This window comes from Rhipicephalus microplus, chromosome 6 (genome assembly GCF_043290135.1).
Source record: "Rhipicephalus microplus isolate Deutch F79 chromosome 6, USDA_Rmic, whole genome shotgun sequence".
Lineage (NCBI taxonomy): Eukaryota > Metazoa > Arthropoda > Arachnida > Ixodida > Ixodidae > Rhipicephalus > Rhipicephalus microplus.
In genome coordinates, this window is record NC_134705.1 from 138,945,293 (window position 1) to 138,963,068 (window position 17,776).

The 17,776-nt window shown below is 44.5% G+C and overlaps 1 protein-coding gene and 1 long non-coding RNA gene across 5 annotated transcripts in view; one reads left to right on the forward strand and one right to left on the reverse strand.

The window, feature by feature from the left end:
* The window catches only part of LOC119167311 (papilin), an 87,531-nt gene extending 70,535 nt beyond the window's left edge, over positions 1-16,996 (reverse strand). For 3 of the 4 annotated variants that reach the window (XM_075866706.1, XM_075866705.1, XM_075866703.1), the window contains exons 1-5: positions 16,841-16,996; positions 14,712-14,900; positions 11,619-11,669; positions 11,099-11,269; positions 10,002-10,193 (exon numbers count right to left, since the gene is read on the reverse strand). In XM_075866706.1, the coding sequence (XP_075722821.1) occupies positions 10,002-10,193; positions 11,099-11,269; positions 11,619-11,669; positions 14,712-14,900; positions 16,841-16,883 (646 nt within the window). In that variant the 5' untranslated portion in view covers positions 16,884-16,996. The remainder of the gene's footprint in view (positions 1-10,001; positions 10,194-11,098; positions 11,270-11,618; positions 11,670-14,711; positions 14,901-16,840) is intronic. The other variant, XM_075866704.1, reaches the window with a different exon arrangement.
* On the forward strand, positions 2,492-4,776 carry LOC119185290 (uncharacterized). Its single transcript, XR_012884311.1, has 3 exons — positions 2,492-3,075; positions 4,384-4,524; positions 4,671-4,776. It is a non-coding gene; the product is annotated as an uncharacterized LOC119185290 (long non-coding RNA).
* Positions 16,997-17,776: the final 780 nt, after the last annotated feature.

A 17,776-nucleotide genomic window follows, 5' to 3' on the forward strand; every position in this document is an offset into this window, starting at 1 on the left:
ACTAAAAAATATAATAGCCACAGATTCTTTCGTAAATAATCAAAAGGCAGGTGTAGGCATTGCCTCTCATTCGCTTGACTAGTCCTTTTCAGTGAGGCTGCCTGATTTTACTTCAGTTTTTGAAGTGGAGCTCGTGGTGATTATTTTAGCTCTTCCAAAACTTCCATCAAATCAAAACAACGCAGTCATAATGACGGATTCTCTTTCAGTTTGTGCAGCTCTGACAGCTTCAGAGAAGTCTCGAATTCTAAGCACATTCAAAACATTAGTACCCCCGCAGTTCAGACTCCTGAGGTTACTATGGGTTCCGGGACTCTGTGGAGTAAAATTAATGAATTGGCCGATTCCTTAGCACGAGCCGCACTTGATGGGCCAGTTTTGTCCATATTGCCAGATGTTGAATATATCACGGCAATAAGATATCGAAAATCAGCAATCTCCACTAATACGAGAGAAAAAGTAACTACATGGACAGAATATAACCACCTCATGTTTCCATGGCAACACCACTGGAGCCAGTCCAAAAAGTTCAAAGTCTTAATTACTAAATTTCAATGTCGTGTCCCCCCCCCCCCCCTCCCGTAAACCTGTATCTACACAGAGCTGGTCAGACAAGATCAGCCCTCTGCGCATTCTGCGGAGAAATAAAATCACTAGATCATTATTTTTTGTATTGTCGCCACTACGCTATACTTCGAAAAAGGTTACTAGTTATGCCATTTCTGAAAATAGGCGTAAGATTGACGGCGGAAACGGCGCTAAGCTTTGGTGCCTCAGTTTTGGGACACTGCCACAGGGATGCTTTCAATGCTGTTTGCGATTATATTCAGGCAACCAAGCGTGTACCTTTGTGATCTTCAATAAAAAAATTATTATTTATTACTCCTCAGGGCAGAGTGAAGTAAATGCAGCGGAGTAGTAATCATAACACCTCAAATCTCAAAATTACTCAACTTGACTCTCTTTTTTTCTCATTTGCTCTTTATATGTTGTTTTTTACATTTCATTTCATTTCATTTTATTATACCCCTCAGGGCCAGAGGCATTACAGAGGGGGAGTGGTAAAAGCACAAAAAGGTAACAAAATAAAAGGAACAAAATATGCAAGTACAATAGAGACGCACTATAAGTTAGAAAGAGCCTGAGTATACAATATTAGCTACAGAATTGCGAAAATGTTTACAGTTATTAATGTTTACAATGTCAGCGGGAAGGCCATTCCAATCGCGAGAGGTTCGTGGTAGAAATGATTGATAAAAGTACTCAGCATTACATGAAGCGAATCCAACTTTGTGACGATGATCAGTGCGATGGGATACATAAGATGGTTGAGGGATGAGTCGATCGCGCAGATCAGGATGATGATACATTTTATGAAACAAGGCAATGCGTGACACTTTTCTGCGCAGTGATAATGATGGGAGGGAAAGGTCTGATTTCATAGAAGTTATGCTGGCGGTGCGACTGTAATTAGCGCGAATGAAACGTACAGAGTTGTTCTGAACCATCTCTAGAGCAGTAATTAAGTCGATATGGGTGGGATCCCACACCGATGTGGCATACCCTAATTTCGATCGGATTAGTGTTTTATAGAGCAGGAGTTTCAAGGAGGAAGGAACGTGATAAAAATTTCGACGAAGATAGCCTAACATGCGGTTAGCTTTGTTAATTAAGTGCTCGATATGAGCAGACCAGTTTAGGTTTGCAGTAATGTAAACACCGAGGTATTTATATGAAGTTACTGATTCTAAATGAATGTTATCAATGTGGTATGGTGGTGGACGGGAAGATTTTCTGGAAACACGCATGACTTTACATTTATTAATATTTAGTTGCATTAGCCATTCACTGCACCAGTCTGCGATTGCGCCAAGATCAGACTGAAGTGAGGCAACATCATTAGAGTTCGTTATCTCTCTAAAAACAACACAGTCATCCGCGAATAGGAGAATATTAGAGTTAACAACGGAAGGAAGATCATTAATATAAATTAGGAATAATAAAGGCCCAAGGACTGAACCTTGAGGAACTCCCGAATAGACATCTGTAAACTCTGAGTTAAAGCCATTAAAAGAAACAAATTGTGAGCGGTTTAAAAGGAAGCACTCAATCCATTTCAGTAAATTAATACCAATATTAAGCGTGTTTAGTTTAAGCAGTAGCAATTTATGACAAACCTTGTCGAATGCCTTAGAAAAATCTAAAAATATGCAGTCAATGATCGATGATCGATCTAGTACTTGATGTAGCGCATGAGTAAAGGTTATTAGCTGAGTTTCACATGAGTAATGTTTTCTAAAACCGTGTTGTGCTGAACAGAAAAAAGAGTTGGATTCTAGAAAACCGACAAGGTTAGTGAAAATAATATGCTCAAACATTTTACAACATGTGCTGGTTAAGGAAATGGGGCGATAGTTAAGTGGAGATGTCTTGCTTCCAGACTTGTGAATTGGAATGACCTTCCCAATTTTCCACTCATTTGGAAAAATGGACTGATCAAGAGACTGTTGAAAAAGTTTAGTTAAGATTAACGCAGCGTAGGCCGAAGTGTTTTTCAAGAACTTGTTACTAATATTATCACAGCCGGGAGCTGAATGAAGGCTAAGTCCACCAATGAGCTCAAGAACACCAAGTGTACTGATTAGTATAGGTGGCATACTTTCAAAGGTATGGCTGTTTGTTGTGGGGTTATTAACAGCAGAATGGGCAGAAAAGTTCTCAGCAAATGTACGGTTAAAAACTGAGGCACAAATATCAGATGAAATGGGGTCGCCAGAGGAATCGGTCAGTGTGATAGCGTCATCGGTTGAGGGATTAAAAGTTCGCCAGAATTTCTTAACGTTTGTGGTTAACATGGAAGGTAGTACATGGGAATGAAAATGTTTTTTTGCATCTCGAAGGGCCTGAATGTACAACGTAGACGCTGTTGCATATAAAGCCCAACGTTCATTAGAAGGCGAAAGTTTTGCGGCGCGAAAGAAACGCTTTTTCCTGTTTGACAAACGCCGGATATGGCTGTTGTACCAGGGTGCATTTGAGTTGTTGGTTACACTGCGGTGTGGGATGTACTGTTCAGTGAGTTGAATTATTTTATCTGAAAACATATTCCAATTAGTTTGTACACTGCGATCGTCAAAACCGTCAAGAAAAAGATCAGTGAAGGTAGAAAGGTCATTGTTGATTGCCTCAAAGTCACCTCTGTTATAGTCACGAATGATTTTCTTCTTTTTCTTTGTTTTCGGGTGGGCTAAGTTAATGGAAAAATGTAGAAGCAAATGATCGCTAAGACCCGGAAGGTACGTTATGGGCGATATTATGTCGGAACTGTTTGTTAGAATTAAGTCTAATGTGTTTGCAGCGTGAGCTACTATTCTGGTTGCTTGTGTACACATTTGCTGTAAGGAAAATACCGAGCAAACGTCTAAAAATTCGCGAGCTTGGGACGAAAGTAGAAATATTAAAGGGGAATGGGAATTCCAGGTTATGTTGGGAAAATTGAAATCACCCAGCAAGAGCAACGGCGATGTAGGGAAACGCGTACTAACAACGTTTATGGCATCTTGAAGTTCGCTATTGAATGTAGGCGAGGGTGAGGGTGGGCGGTAGCATACCCCGATGACTACATTCTGGTGACTAAGCGTTACCACAGCCCATATCATTTCTAGATTAGTATGAACGTGTACAGATGATGATGGGATATCGCTGGAAATAGCCAGAAGTACGCCACCACCTCTCTGTGTGCCACGGTCGCGACGAAAAAGTGAGAAGCGATGAGCGTTTAAAAATATCTCGGAGTCGCACACTTGCCCGCAGAGCCAAGTTTCAGTTAACGCGATAATTTTAGCGGAGCATGTGTCGATCGCTGATGATAGAGAGTTATACTTGTTAAGAACACTTCTGATATTAGTAAACAGGACCGATATGGAAGCTACAGTCACATGACCACTGCCCCTCGCGCTTTCCTAGGGCTTGGAAGTTGCAGGCGGGGCAATGGTTTGTGTACTACGATTTGGAATGTTGATGATTGCATCACTGTTTGGGTCGTACATGTAGCATTTTTGGTTCAGAAGCAGCTTGTTGTAGCTGAGTTTATGCTTGACGGGGCCTGGTTGACTCTTGGCAAAATCAAGTAGTTTTTTCCGAGCTGCACGTGTAGCGGGTGAAAAATCCTCTGCTACAGTGATGTTATGTTTCTTTAGGTGTATATGTGTCGCAAGTAACGCATCTTTTGTTTTATAGGATAGGCATTTAACTATGATTGGGCGACATTTGCCCTGGCTGAAGGTACCCAAGCAATGCGCGCGTTCAATGGCATCAGAGGAAAGGGGAGAAGAAAGGTGGCAATTGAGAGTGGAAATAACTTTTTCCTCTGTCATTGCCCAGGTTTCTTCAGAATCTGGGATGCCGTAGAAAATGAGGTTGTTGCGTCGCAGTCTGTCATCGTGATCCTGCACGCGTGTTTGCAATGAGCATACCTGAGCGGAAAGCTGATCTGTCTGAGTATGGATGCTACTAACTTCCTGGGTAAGTTCTTCTAGTTTTTTATAATTTTCCTCCAGTACTTCAAGCCGGTTCTGAATAGCAGTGATCTTGGTTTCGATGGATTTCTGTCCAGATTTAATTGCTTTAACATCAGCCGCTGATTCGGTCTGTACCTTCGAACTTTCCAGTGAGCGGGTGTGAACATCTTTGAGCATTTGGAAAATGACCCTCATCTGTTCCGCGGGATCTGCGGGTAAGGATGCTATGTCACCGAGCGTGTCCGAACGCTTGGTATATTCTTATTATAATACCAGTTCATTGCACATAGTTCAAATGATCACAGAAAAACTGCACTACGCTTTTTTGGCCAATCCCCCTGAGTGGGGAGCCATCATTCCAGGGAAACAAACAAAACAAACGAACGAACAGCTGGCCCAGGATTGGGTGTTGTCTCTTGTTCTCTGTCAAGTACATCACAATGGCGCAGTCGACGAAGAAGAAGTCTTTTGTCTAGGCTTCGTCATCCAGGACATCCGTGATAAGCGCCGCTCGAGGACGGCGTCATGGCCTCCTCGGCAGCTGTTCAACTGCCGCCACTGCCACCACCGTTCGGAGACGGCGTCAAGGCCTTCTCGGTGGCTGCAGTGCACGTTACCGGTATCATTTCACAAGGAACGCCGTCCACGCGTCCTTGGCTATGGATTCTGCCGTCAGCGCAAGCCGACAAGTGAACCCTCTGCGGGAAGCCACCGGTACGTGTCATCGTGGTTCGACGGCAGTGCGGGCTTCTCCATCCAGGAACGCCGTTCACGCTTCTTTGGCGATGGAGTCAACAACCCGGCCGTCGCTTCAGCTGCCCATCGGACCATCAGTGGACGGTGTCCATGCCTCCTCTGCGGTACCAGGGCATCACCCAATGGACACTATGCTACCACTTCGCGACCGTAATACGCACGGGCTCCTGGCCTTTGGGAAGGCTGTTCAAGCTTCCCACGGCCTGCATTCCCTGTCCGGTACTCTTCCAACACATAAGCCGCCAAGAAACGCTGTTCATGCTTCCTTGGACGTGCGCGTCAGCACCGCGAGTACTACTAGAACCACGTACTTAACGGACGCGAACCAAAGCGGTTCAGAAGCCTCGTGCGACAGTGCCGGGGAACTGCGGCGTACCATCGCACTGCTCCGCGCTGAGACTAACAAACTGACAGCGTTGATCGCCGAGCGAACTCCTACATTGTTGCCAGCATTGTGTGACATTAACGCAGTGTTCGATATAGTGCCTCATACCACCTTGAGGCAAACACACCGGAGCAACGCAGGGAGCTTCGGTCTTCTCTGATCGAGCTCTCACAGCAGCTCGACTGCTTCGTGTCGGTGATCTCTGCGTTGTCACCTGCCACCTCACAATCACCAGCCGTCTGCGAACTACTGGAATTCCACGGGGTCCGGAACGACGCCGACAGCTGGGTGGAAATCGTCAACGCGATAGCAATGCGCGAGGTCTGGACGGAGTCTCAGAAACGGACCGTGGCTGTAGACCGTCTTCGGGAAGGTGCAGCGGCGTAGCACCGGTATGAAGGCTGGAAGCAGCAGCCATGGGCGGAGTGGAGCTGCAAGCTCATAGCTGCTTTTGGTCGTAATCCTTACCACCTCTCCACCACCACCCCGTCCAACCTGACCGGTATCGAGGAGCAAGCTCCAGAGGCTTTCCACCTCGAGGCTGCAGCTGTGCGCTACAGCTTACCACACGAGAAGTTAGACACTTTGTCGATACCCGAAGCAAGCTCACTGCGGCCAGAGGCCACTACCGAAGTCGGACCTTTTGAAGGGCGTTGCTCCAACAAAACAGCCTCAGATAATCATCACGACTGTGCTGCATTTCCCTTCACCGACGCACCCCTTTCGCACACCGAGCTGAAGTGGAGCAACACCTCGAAGGTTCCTCGGAGCCATTCAGCAGCGCGGCAGAAAGCTTCTCCGCCTGTCCTACGACGTCAGACGCAGGTGCGACACGCCACTGCTTCTCTTAGTACCCGCGCCGGTACGCGACGCCATCATGTCAGTGGAAGAGGCTAATACCAGTCCTCTTACAGCTCAGTTAGAGAAGCCAGCCCCAATACCACCTTTACTGAGGCAAGTGGAGAGACCAACATCGCCTATGCTTGAGCCGCCTACGGTCATGGCGCCGGTTGAGCCCAGGGTAATCACTGCTGGTCTCACTGACCAATATCTTGAGGAGAAAGTTGGCGCTCAAGATGCAGACAGCAGTCAATACGATGACAGCTTCCCAAAATGTCCTGCCGAAGATGCAAAACCGGCCGTAAATTATGTTCTCTGCCACACATCTCAGAAGTTGCGCACCCATTCTCGACACAAGCCAAGGTACCCAGCGCGTTTTTTGGGATACCCTTTCGGCTAGCCTCGTCCGGAGTTCAACGTCTGCCGCTGATTTTGTGGCCCGTCCGAAGCGCGCCGTCAGGTGCATGTTTAGCTGCTTCCCACAGAGAGTCTCTGCATGGCCGAGACCGACCACAACGATGCAGCCAGTCTCGATTTATGGAAGACTCTGGCACCCAGTTTCAGCGTGGCCGATGCCGGCCTCCGAGATGCAGCCAGTATATCGACCGCCAGATCTACCTTTGGGATACCGGGACCAAATCGCAGCACGGCCGAGAGCGTCGGCCGCAATGGGGCAGCCAGTGCCGGCCGCCTGAGTTCACAGAACTTTTTCAAGAAACATCGTGGCGTGCAAAAAAAGTGACGTGCTCGAGGCAGCCAGTGTCGTCCACCAGAGACGCTTCCCCCAGACCGCCTCTCCATGTTGCATTGTGGTCCGGGCTGACCACCACGATGCAGCCAAGCCCACCCACCAGAAATTTTGCCGCCAGATCTGGGCGCGCGCAGTCATGGCCGAGTGTCATGACCAAGAAAGACGCTGGCGCTTTGGCGCGTGGGTAGCTAGAGCAAAGAAGAGAAGGACGAAGTACAGAATAAGAACAGCTGGCCCAGGATCGGGTGTTGTCTCTTGTTCTCTGTCTAGTACATCACAATATATATATATATATAAATAAATAAATATATATGTATATATATATATATATATATATATATATATATATATATATATATATATATATATATATATATATATATATATATATATATATATATATATATATATATATATATATATATATATATATATATATATATATATATATATATGAGCCTAATGAGCCGACCGACCCATTAAGGGAAACCCTTTCCTTACGCAAGCCGTCACGGACCCCTCCCGCCACCGCGGCGACAATCTTGGGTGGCCCGACACACGTCGAGAACTGACCAGCACGGGATAAGAACCGGATGTGGACGTACACGGACATTTGGTTTCGTTCTCAATGTTGACTTTCGTTCTCTGTGTTGACAGTGGTTCTTCCTCTTTGGTACTTTCTTTTTTTCCTTTTTTTCCTTTTTTCTTCTCTTTTTTCTGTTTCTTATTTTCTTTCTTTCTTTCTTTTTTTAGTTCTCTCACTCTCGCAAGCATTTTTCAAGGCGAGAGGGACGCGGCAGCAACGAAGTTTGGAACTTCATGTTAGTATAACTCACCCCCGATGAAGGGAGGACCCCTCCCTAAACTGTTGGGAAATAAATATATTTATCCTTGTTGACAACGCTCCCTTTGTGCCATATCCCATACGTATATATCTATATATATATATATATATATATATATATATATATATATATATATATATATATATATATATATATATATATATATATATATATATATATATATATATATAAAGGGGAAAAGTGTATACCTAAGGGCTTCTTGTTTTTCCGTGTTTTGACACAATATTACTGAGATCTAACAGACAATATTGCCAAAAGATCGTATAAAGCATTGAACGCGTTATTTGAAGGTCGTAGGTTCAATTCCTGCTCACGGCAAGTTATATTTTTCACCCACTTATCTTTCTTCTTATTTACAATACATTGGTTCAATTAACTTTCCCTATACACTCCTTGCAATTATTTTCTGTTGGATCTCATATATATATTGTACAGCTTATATCTTCCCGGAAATGGCGATACCTGACATTTGCAGTTTAAGTGCGACAACGTCTGTAAAAAACGGACATCGCAACAGTTGGCCTGATGAATCAAGGGCTAAAACAAAATCCCAGCACAAATTGAACTAAAGAATTTTGTTTGAGAGTCACTTGTTCTACGACTAAGCCTTGCCAAGTCTTGAAATTGCTTGGGAAAAAAAGGCCCTATGCAGGCGTAATGTCGGTGCTACGTCAATTGTGTTTGCCGTATGTGTATGTACTTTATAAGAACTGAATAAACATCCCATATTTGCACCTTTGTGACAGGTATCATAAACATCTCTAGTGGTTCAACGCTTGGATCGGCTTCTAGTGCAGTCTAATAAACATTGAATTAGTAATCTCATTATTCAGCAAGCTATGATCAATTATTTATTGACGTAGGAGGAATTAGTAATAGAAGTTAACTATGGTACTCACACCATCGCATCGTAAAGGGACTTTGTCTTTATTGTACTCACATATGTCTTCTAACGTGATTGCTTACGTGACTCGATCTAGACGAAAATTTCCTTTTTTTAAACGCCAGTGTAAGCGACATTCCTGATAAGCCCACAATTTGCACACAAATACAACGCATGCAAAAATGCGTCGATTAACCTTGTGAAGTTTGATTCAAGGTAAAATATGAAGGGTAGATAATTACACGCTGATGATGACGCATGAAACCAACTCCCAGTAGGCGTGCAATTTACCATTTTTGAAACGATGACTTTTAATTTCCAGAGTGAATTGAAGGCTTTGTACTTTGACTCGAAATCACTAAGTGAAAAGGGTCAATGTCAGGCAGTTCACTTGGATGTTTTGTTATTGCGCTGGTTGAGCTTGTAAGTAACAACTTCTTTTCAAATATGAGAATGTGATCAATACTGATTGTTGGCCTAAGTGCAGGTGTCACTTAATCTGATCTTCATGTGTTAAATATAATTTCATTTCATACATTCAGGTATTACCCGCGTCCGGGCAATGAAGTACAAATGCCAGGATAGTACAAAGAACTTTCGTGGCGTCAGTCCATTAGCGTTGATTTCAGGAATGACTGCATTTTCTGATTATATTCACTTTAATTGTTCGGGTTTAACGTCCCCAAAACACCATTGAAATAACAGAGACGCCGTATTGGAGATCTGTGGAATTTTTGACGAACCGGGATTCTTTAACGTGCACCTAAATCTAAGCAAATGGCCCCCAAGCATTTTCACCACAACGAAAATGTGGACGCCGCGGCCCGAATTTGATCCCGCGACCGGCGGGTCAGCAACTGAGTGCCTTAGCCACTCGACCACCGTGAAGGGTGATTTTCCTCGTCATAAGAATGCTCCCCATTGAGATATATATCAGTGATGCCCATTCAGATTACATTGCGCAAATGAGCTTTGCGCAAACTTTGCATGGACACAATACCTGGGGTTGATTTCTTGCAGCTTTTTAGGCACTCTTCCTCAGTGGTGTACTTGTTGTCGTTACCGTCACAGCCGCCGTATATGAATTCCACGCACTGACCCAGCTTGGAATCGTAGCCCCACATAGGCATGTACGCCAGGCACGGCCCACTCTCGGGCCTGGCGAGACATTTGGCTTCGTACTCGGTCTCGGCTGCGAAAACACAAAGGACCTAAACTTCAGTAGAACTTCAGTAGGTCGTAAAGGTGGGAGGACAAAGCGTAGACAACATTTGAAAGTGCATAGAGGTCCACATTTTGTTTTTCGGTATGTAGTGCGCGCCTAAATCAATGTCCTTCAGCCACAATGTAACGTCGTTGGTTGTATCACCAAACTCGGGACCGGCTCAACGCGTCCGTTGACTACCATCAAATGTGGAATGTGCGAAGCTTTTTTTTTTCTTTTGTAAGTAATCTTTATCACGGAGCAGGAATGACAGGCAGGGATATTTGGGGCTTACAGTATAATTGATGTATATTAAAAGCGTCCAAATGACACTTTTGAAAAGACCAAGAAACACGAAAGCCCTGTGCAAACGTTGACGAAATCCTTTGCCCAGGTTAAGGCACACAACTAAAGCAATATGTTCGCAGAGGAATGGTCACCTGAATTCTGGCTTCAAAATTTTCTGCCTACAGTCTTTACTCGTTCCGCTTGCACTGTGACAAAAGTTGACTAGACAAATTAATATGATTTCTTCTTGTGTTTTCAGAGAGGCACATTCGTTGTTTCGTAAAAACTCGGCGCCCCACGAGTTCTACCATTTTATAAAATAAAGGTGCTGAGTGCAGAGCAATCTCTGTTTCCTGATCTTCTCCAGCGCTCTTGTTGCGTAAATAGACTTGTAACTATGCTTTAGTGTTTGTGCGCGTTGGTATTCGCCAAAAGAGGCCCTTTAAATTCAAATTTATTGTGACAATGATTATGGGGACGATTACAGCTAGAACTTTGCTTCCAGGTAAAGGAAAACGCCCTCAAGTGGTCGCCGAGTATTGTAACATACCAACAAAAGGCCATGGCCCCGCTGACCTGCTGATACTCGTATTTTGGCTACTCACGTTTGCAGCTGGCCTTGCACTGCTCCGCCGTTTCGTAGTTGTTCGCGTTGCCCTCGCAGCCTCCGTAGGTGAACCTCTGGCACGTTTGTGTGTCGTTGTCGAAGTAATAGCGAAGGATGGACCCACGGCATGGTCCTTGGTCAGGTGCCACGTAACAGGCGAATGGGTTCACTGCGAAAGACAGGCTCAGATCTCAATTGAATCAGGGGCCGATCGCCCCATGAAATTCAAAGCCATTTCCGGGTTCTGCGCGGTGAAAGAGTGACGTTGTATACAAGTGTTGCGTGTGGTTGTGCATTAGCAGGAAAAAATATTTAGGCTGCCAAACTTGCTGGTAGCATATATCGAAATATAGGTGCATGCAATAATACAGAAGACGTAATCGAGGAGCGCAGGACTAACCTAAGCCACCAGTGATAGCTCGAGCGTGTGTGGAATAGGGCACATATGCGCATTTACATATCTGAACAAGCTCATGGGGCGGCTCATAATGTCGCCTATACAGAGGGTGCTTTCTTACCATGTGGCTGCGATTCCTCGAGCTTGCGCCCGGTGTTCACGTTCAAGGATGCTGAAAAAAAAAACGAGAATGGACGATTACGAAAATGCTTAACGCCAAATGTGAGCGCATTTGTGTGCGTGTTTTTATTTGTCGATATATACAGATGCGAAGCCTTTTTAACATGCGTGCAAGTGAAATGAACACAGAATACTGCTTTTATTTAGCTTTTGTTACTTTTCGAAATGTTGGTTTTTGTTCTGTTGTATGTTCATTGGAATTTAGTCATACGCGTATTTTATTGTTTTATTTTCTTTTCACCGATCGGAATGCAGTTAGGTACGAAGCTTTATTTTGTTTTCATTTTTAAAAGTGCTAGCAGATGTATCGTTAGCTTTGATTTATTCCTATTCTCCATTTCAGCGGCGGTGGCCTAAATGCAATCCAGTCGGCGGCAACAAAAAAAAAAAAAAACACCATATACACAAAAGGGGACCATGGGGTGACACGGAGCGTCGTAGTTCTGCAGCGCAGCAGTCGGTGTTCTCGATCTAGAAACTCGTTAGCAGACGCTAATCGCCTCAGCATTCCAAGACGCCATGGGGAGGAATGCTTAGAGGAGAGGGGGAGCGAACGTAGGTTATTCGTCGCTCACTACGTTGGCGTTGCTAGGCAGGAGAGAGAGAGAGCGTTAGAGAGGAGACAGAGGGGATGCGCATTCGCAATGGGGGAGCGAGAAGAAGCATGTGGTAGGATAGAAGATTAGAGAGTAACGCGTAGCTGTTGGATATAGGGAAGGAGGCGAGTCGCGCATGCGTAGTGGGAGTGCGGACGCCGGACGCGGGACATACCCGCGAGCAAGAGATGATCCGCGTGGCTCGAGGCGCCCGAGCAAGTAGGCTTCTCGCTGCACTCGTTCCCTCAGTTACAGCTAGGCACAACGTGTAACAGCGCTCAGCGAAGAAACGGGCGGATAAGCTTTTCGCTAATAAAGACGCCTCCGGGTCAGATTTTTGTTACGCGGTCTAACAAAAACGAAAGTTCACAAAAGAAAAAATTCTCCCTAAGACAAACTTTGCCTCTCTAGTACTAATGATGAGACGTGCGGTATAGAGGAAATAACAAGTTATCCGAATGACTGTTGTATAGATGTGAACCGAGAGAGTATACTATAAATGTTCACGATACCACGAACGCAATATCCCAGCAACATGCCTGGCTAGCTAATTAATTGACTTCTTTCGTGTGAGTTTCAGCTGTTTTTTTCCGTCTATGCGAATTCGAGGCCTTAACCCTCTATGGTCACTGAAGCGGATATTGCCAACTTCTTCCACATGATGTACGATGCTAGGGTGTGCACACAGAATGAACTACTTTTTAATTTCGCGATTAAGACTCTTCTTACAGATACCCATTTTCTAATGAAGGTATTGAAGATCCCTAAATCATTACATTCTTTGAACTCCACTAGTAACCCCTCTCATTATAGACCCAATGTCAGATTGCCCCACTTCATGGTCTCCAGCCTGCGTAAAAGTAGCCCATCAGTGCAGTATGCTATTGCTGATTCTACGTTTTTGTAGAAGCGTTCAGCTAATACGTCATCATGGCTGGATGTAGGTGCATAAGCCCGTACCAACGTTTTCTGGTACCTCTTTTTTAAGTTAATTACGATGCTTTCCGCCCTTTCGCCGAAGCTGCAATATTTCTCTATGTTACCCGCTGTATTTTTATGCATATGAAACCCAACCCTATAGTTTTCTCCTGTCGAATAAGCCACGACAGCATAGGAATTGTTGGTGCTTCAGTAGTGTATAAGCCTCACTTGTCTTTCTAACTTCACTGAGCCCTATTACATCCCATTTAACACCCTCTGATTTCTCGATTAGCACTGCTGGAGTAGCCTCACTAGGTAGCGTTCTACCAATAAACGTAGCCAAGTTAAGATTTCAGTGAAACCGTGTCCGGACACAGAGATTTTTGGTGCATTTATGCTGGAGGTAGTGGCCAAGTGCTGCACCAGGGTGGCCAATCGTGCTCTTGTGATGATGTGCATTACCGGTGGGGGCCAGCAGTGGGGCTCTACCCGAAGATGTATTTAAATACACTGGTGTCAAAGTTATCCTCTTACGTCACTTAGAACGGACGTTATGGTACTGTTCACATCGAATGCATTATGGTTGCGTGCAGTAAAGGAGTGCAGCTTGGTTACGTGTAATATGTATCCCCGCGGTAACAGTAATTCTAAATTTGTTACTAAATTCGAAAGCAAACACACAAAACTGTTTGTGCCAGAGGTTATCTATCTATCTATCTATCTATCTATCTATCTATCTATCTATCTATCTATCTATCTATCTATCTATCTATCTATCTATCTATCTATCTATCTATCTATCTATCTATCTATCTATCTATCTATCTATCTATCTATCTATCTATCCGTCTATCCGTCTATCCGTCTATCCGTCTGTCTGTCTGTCTATCTATCTATCTATCTATCTATCTATCTATCTATCTATCTATCTATCTATCTATCTATCTATCTATCTATCTATCTATCTATCTATCTATCTATCTATCTATCTATCTATCTATCTATCTATCTATCTATCTATCTATCTATCTATCTATCTATCTATCTATCTATCTACCAACTGGTCTTGCGAGTCCCTATTCTACGCAGTATCTGCATTTGTTGTACGGGGTCGCGGCGTAGTTATGCTCTAGCATGCTGCTCGATCACGACGTAATTCACTTTTAGCCTCTGTGTATAATTACGAAAACGTACATTAAAGATGGTGCGGTTTCGTGTAAGCTATTGTCAAAAAAACCTCCTGTGAATAGTTGGTGACTGGCCCAGCTTAGGGCTAGAATGTGAATATGCGTGCTTAGACCTTGTATACACGGATATTGTGTATTGCTACAATTTATCGCTGTCCCATTCGGTGCTTCTCGCTTGCGTCGAAGCTGTGAATTTGTGTCACGTACATTGTTGCGCGCCGCAGATTTGGGCAGAACTGACATGCAACGAGGATGTCTCAACGCGGCAGCCTAACAGATGCGAAACATAAGAAACTATATTGTTCTCGCTTTGCACTGGAGCCGACTTACTTGACAGTTCGGCGCAGGTCTTCCTGCATTCTTCTTTACTCCTGTACTTGTTTTCATTTCCTTCGCAACCGCCATAAACGAACTGCTCGCACTTTCCCGAATGCACGTTGAACCACCATGCTGGAATGTGCGCCTTGCATGGTCCTGGGTCGGCCGCTTCCACGCAGTGGGACTCGTAATCACCAGAGGCTGCAACGAGATGCCCTTCAGGTCATCTTCTGTGCTATACCTTTTCACAAACTCTTTTTGAACTGTCCCGAAAGTAAAGGTTTTCATTCCGGCTGCGGCGTTCAGTTTCCGATGGAAGCCAAATGTTGGAGCCCCATTTAGTGTACGGTGTCAGTGCTTGTTAAAGAACACTGGATAATCGGAATTTCTGGAGCGTTCTAATACGGCGTTCCTCATAACCACTTCATGGTTTGGCAATGTAGACCCCAGATATTACATAATCCGTGAGCAGTGCATGATCTTTCCTGCCTGACGGGCCCGAAAATATTATGTTTTGGTGCTGTTAAAGGCATTGTTATAGCATTGCGCATGCTGTGAACAGGTGTGGTAAACGTGTTTAGATAACTCCTAGGCAAATAAGCTGGTTCAACCGCCTTTTGGTATGTACGGTCTGACTTTCACGTCTATCCGACTGGCGCTGTGTACTTATGAACAGTACGAGATTTTGCGTTTCCGTCAACTCGCAACGGCCGCTGTGTTCAAGTTATATTTAGCTGTGCGACATGGCAATACGAGCTTCTTTTCAAATATCACGTGACTGTGGCCAAGTTATCCACTTTACTACTGTACAGAACTGTCATTTAGATCACGGGCAACGGTAGACCTAGTCACCACTATAGGTTAACTGTCCAGAAACACGGCTCAAGGTTATCCGGAGCCCTCCACAACGGTGTCTCTCATAATCATATAGTGGTTTTGAGACCATAAACACCACATATCAATCAATCAATCAATCAATCAATCAATCAATCAATCAATCAATCAATCAATCAATCAATCAAATAGTGGTTTTGAGACCTAAACCCCACATATCAATCAATCAATCAATCAATCAATCAATCAACGGCTCAAGGTTATGAGCATTTAAACTCCCCAAAAAATACCATTGCGTTGTGACGTTCCACTCACGCAAGTGATTGTGTGTGTTGAAAAAACACACGCTTGCGTTTATTGTATTGGCTCTTCGTCAGTTGACTCATTGGGAGCAATTGAGTCAGTAAATGTCATCTATTGAGAAGAAGGGAGGTCGAGTTATGTGCACTTCTCATATGGAATATATTTCCATATGATGATATATTTCCATAAGTATGGAATATATTTCCAAGAGCGAACGTGCATGCGTGGTGGCAAGCGACGGCGTGCCGCCACGAAACACCGATTATACGTAAGAGCAATGCTTTCGTGGTTCAAGGTGACCCATGACATGATATCGTCACGTGAAGACTCTGCGATATTTCCACTCACATTTAAAGCAAAAAAGCGCGCATAATCTTCATTCTGCGGATGCTTGCGGAGAAGTTATACGACCGAGCATGTATAAAAACACGGAAGATTCTCGTAGATACAACAAAAACAAAAAAACAAAAAAGCAAGAACGAAAGGAAAGAAGAAGGCCTTAATAAAGCACTATATTAAAGAGGCGAATAACCACACCGTATAGCTAAAATGTAATAATTACACATATCGAGATGGCTTGTCGCATTACATCAGTGGTTTGAAAGTCACTCTGTTCAATAAAGCATTGTTATTTGCCTGTTATGTATGATATCAAGTCAAAAAGAAATGAACACGAAAGAAGCAAATGATCATTTAGCTATGCCTGCTTCGCGTCTAATTTTTTCAACACGCACCTTACTATATTTGTCCATAAGTTCGACCGTGGGAGGATCAGCCGCGTTCGAACAAACGATCTTTGCTAGTAATTTTCAAGATGCAGATGGAAGTGTACGTCCTCATTCGTGCGGGCCTTTCTCTCGCTCCAACCAATGTAAAAAGACACCTCATAAGTAATTTTTGCTTATCTTAAAAGACTTCATGCTGCAGAACTTTTGTTCCTGCCATTGGAATGGAGTTGTTACAAGCGTGTATAAGAAATACGCCTAGACTCTCGTGGAACTCACCGAAGGCAGCGCCGCACAACGCCAGCAGCACGAACGTCTTCATGGTGCTGCCACGGAGGTCTAAAAGTGACAAGCGCGCGTGCCCACGATGTCAGACCTTATATCGCCCGGTAACCCGCTGTCTTCGCGCCGCAGCACTGATAATCTTCTCGGGTTGTGCACGACCGAAAGAAAAGCGCACGTTCTGGCCGATGTATAGCTGCTATCAGGTGGCATGACCACAACAGCACGCACACAAAATAAATGCACACTGTAGGAACGACGTTCGATTGCTTTCAAGGCGAGCCAGTTTGAGATCGTTAGATTTTGGGTGCGCGGCACGCTGAGATGAAGCTCGCTCTCGCAGCCCATTCAAAACTGCGGCGCGGTCGAAGTAGCGTCACAGAAGTTGGTATAAATGTGGGGTTTAATGTCCCAAAACCACCGTATGATTATGAGAGACGCCCTAGTGAAGGGCTCCAGAAATTTAGACCCCCTGGGGTTCTTTAACGTGCACCCAAATCTGAGCACACGGGCCTACAACATTTCCACCTCCATCGGAAACACAGCCGCCGCAGCCAGCGTCACAGGAGTTACCGCGAATATTCTAACTTGCTGAATTCGTTAAGCGATAGGTCTCTAATAGACTGTTATTGCCGTGTTTCGTTGAAGTCTACTTTGGATGATCCCTCCGCTACCCGCTTTTGCAAAGGTCTGAGTGCCTATCAGTTATCGCAAATATGGTTGCAAAAAGGGCCCTCCCCCCCCCCCCCGCGCCTTTTTTTTATTACAAACGCGACCATGTAAACCTATATATGAGACTGAGTGCCTCGTGATTTCAGCGTGCAAGAATGTTGGCGACCAGCTTAGTCGAACGACTCGTAAGTCGGTGAAGTAAGTGAGCCCGAAGAGTCTATATATTTGCTTTTTTTTAGTATGTATATGAAATGGCGCTTC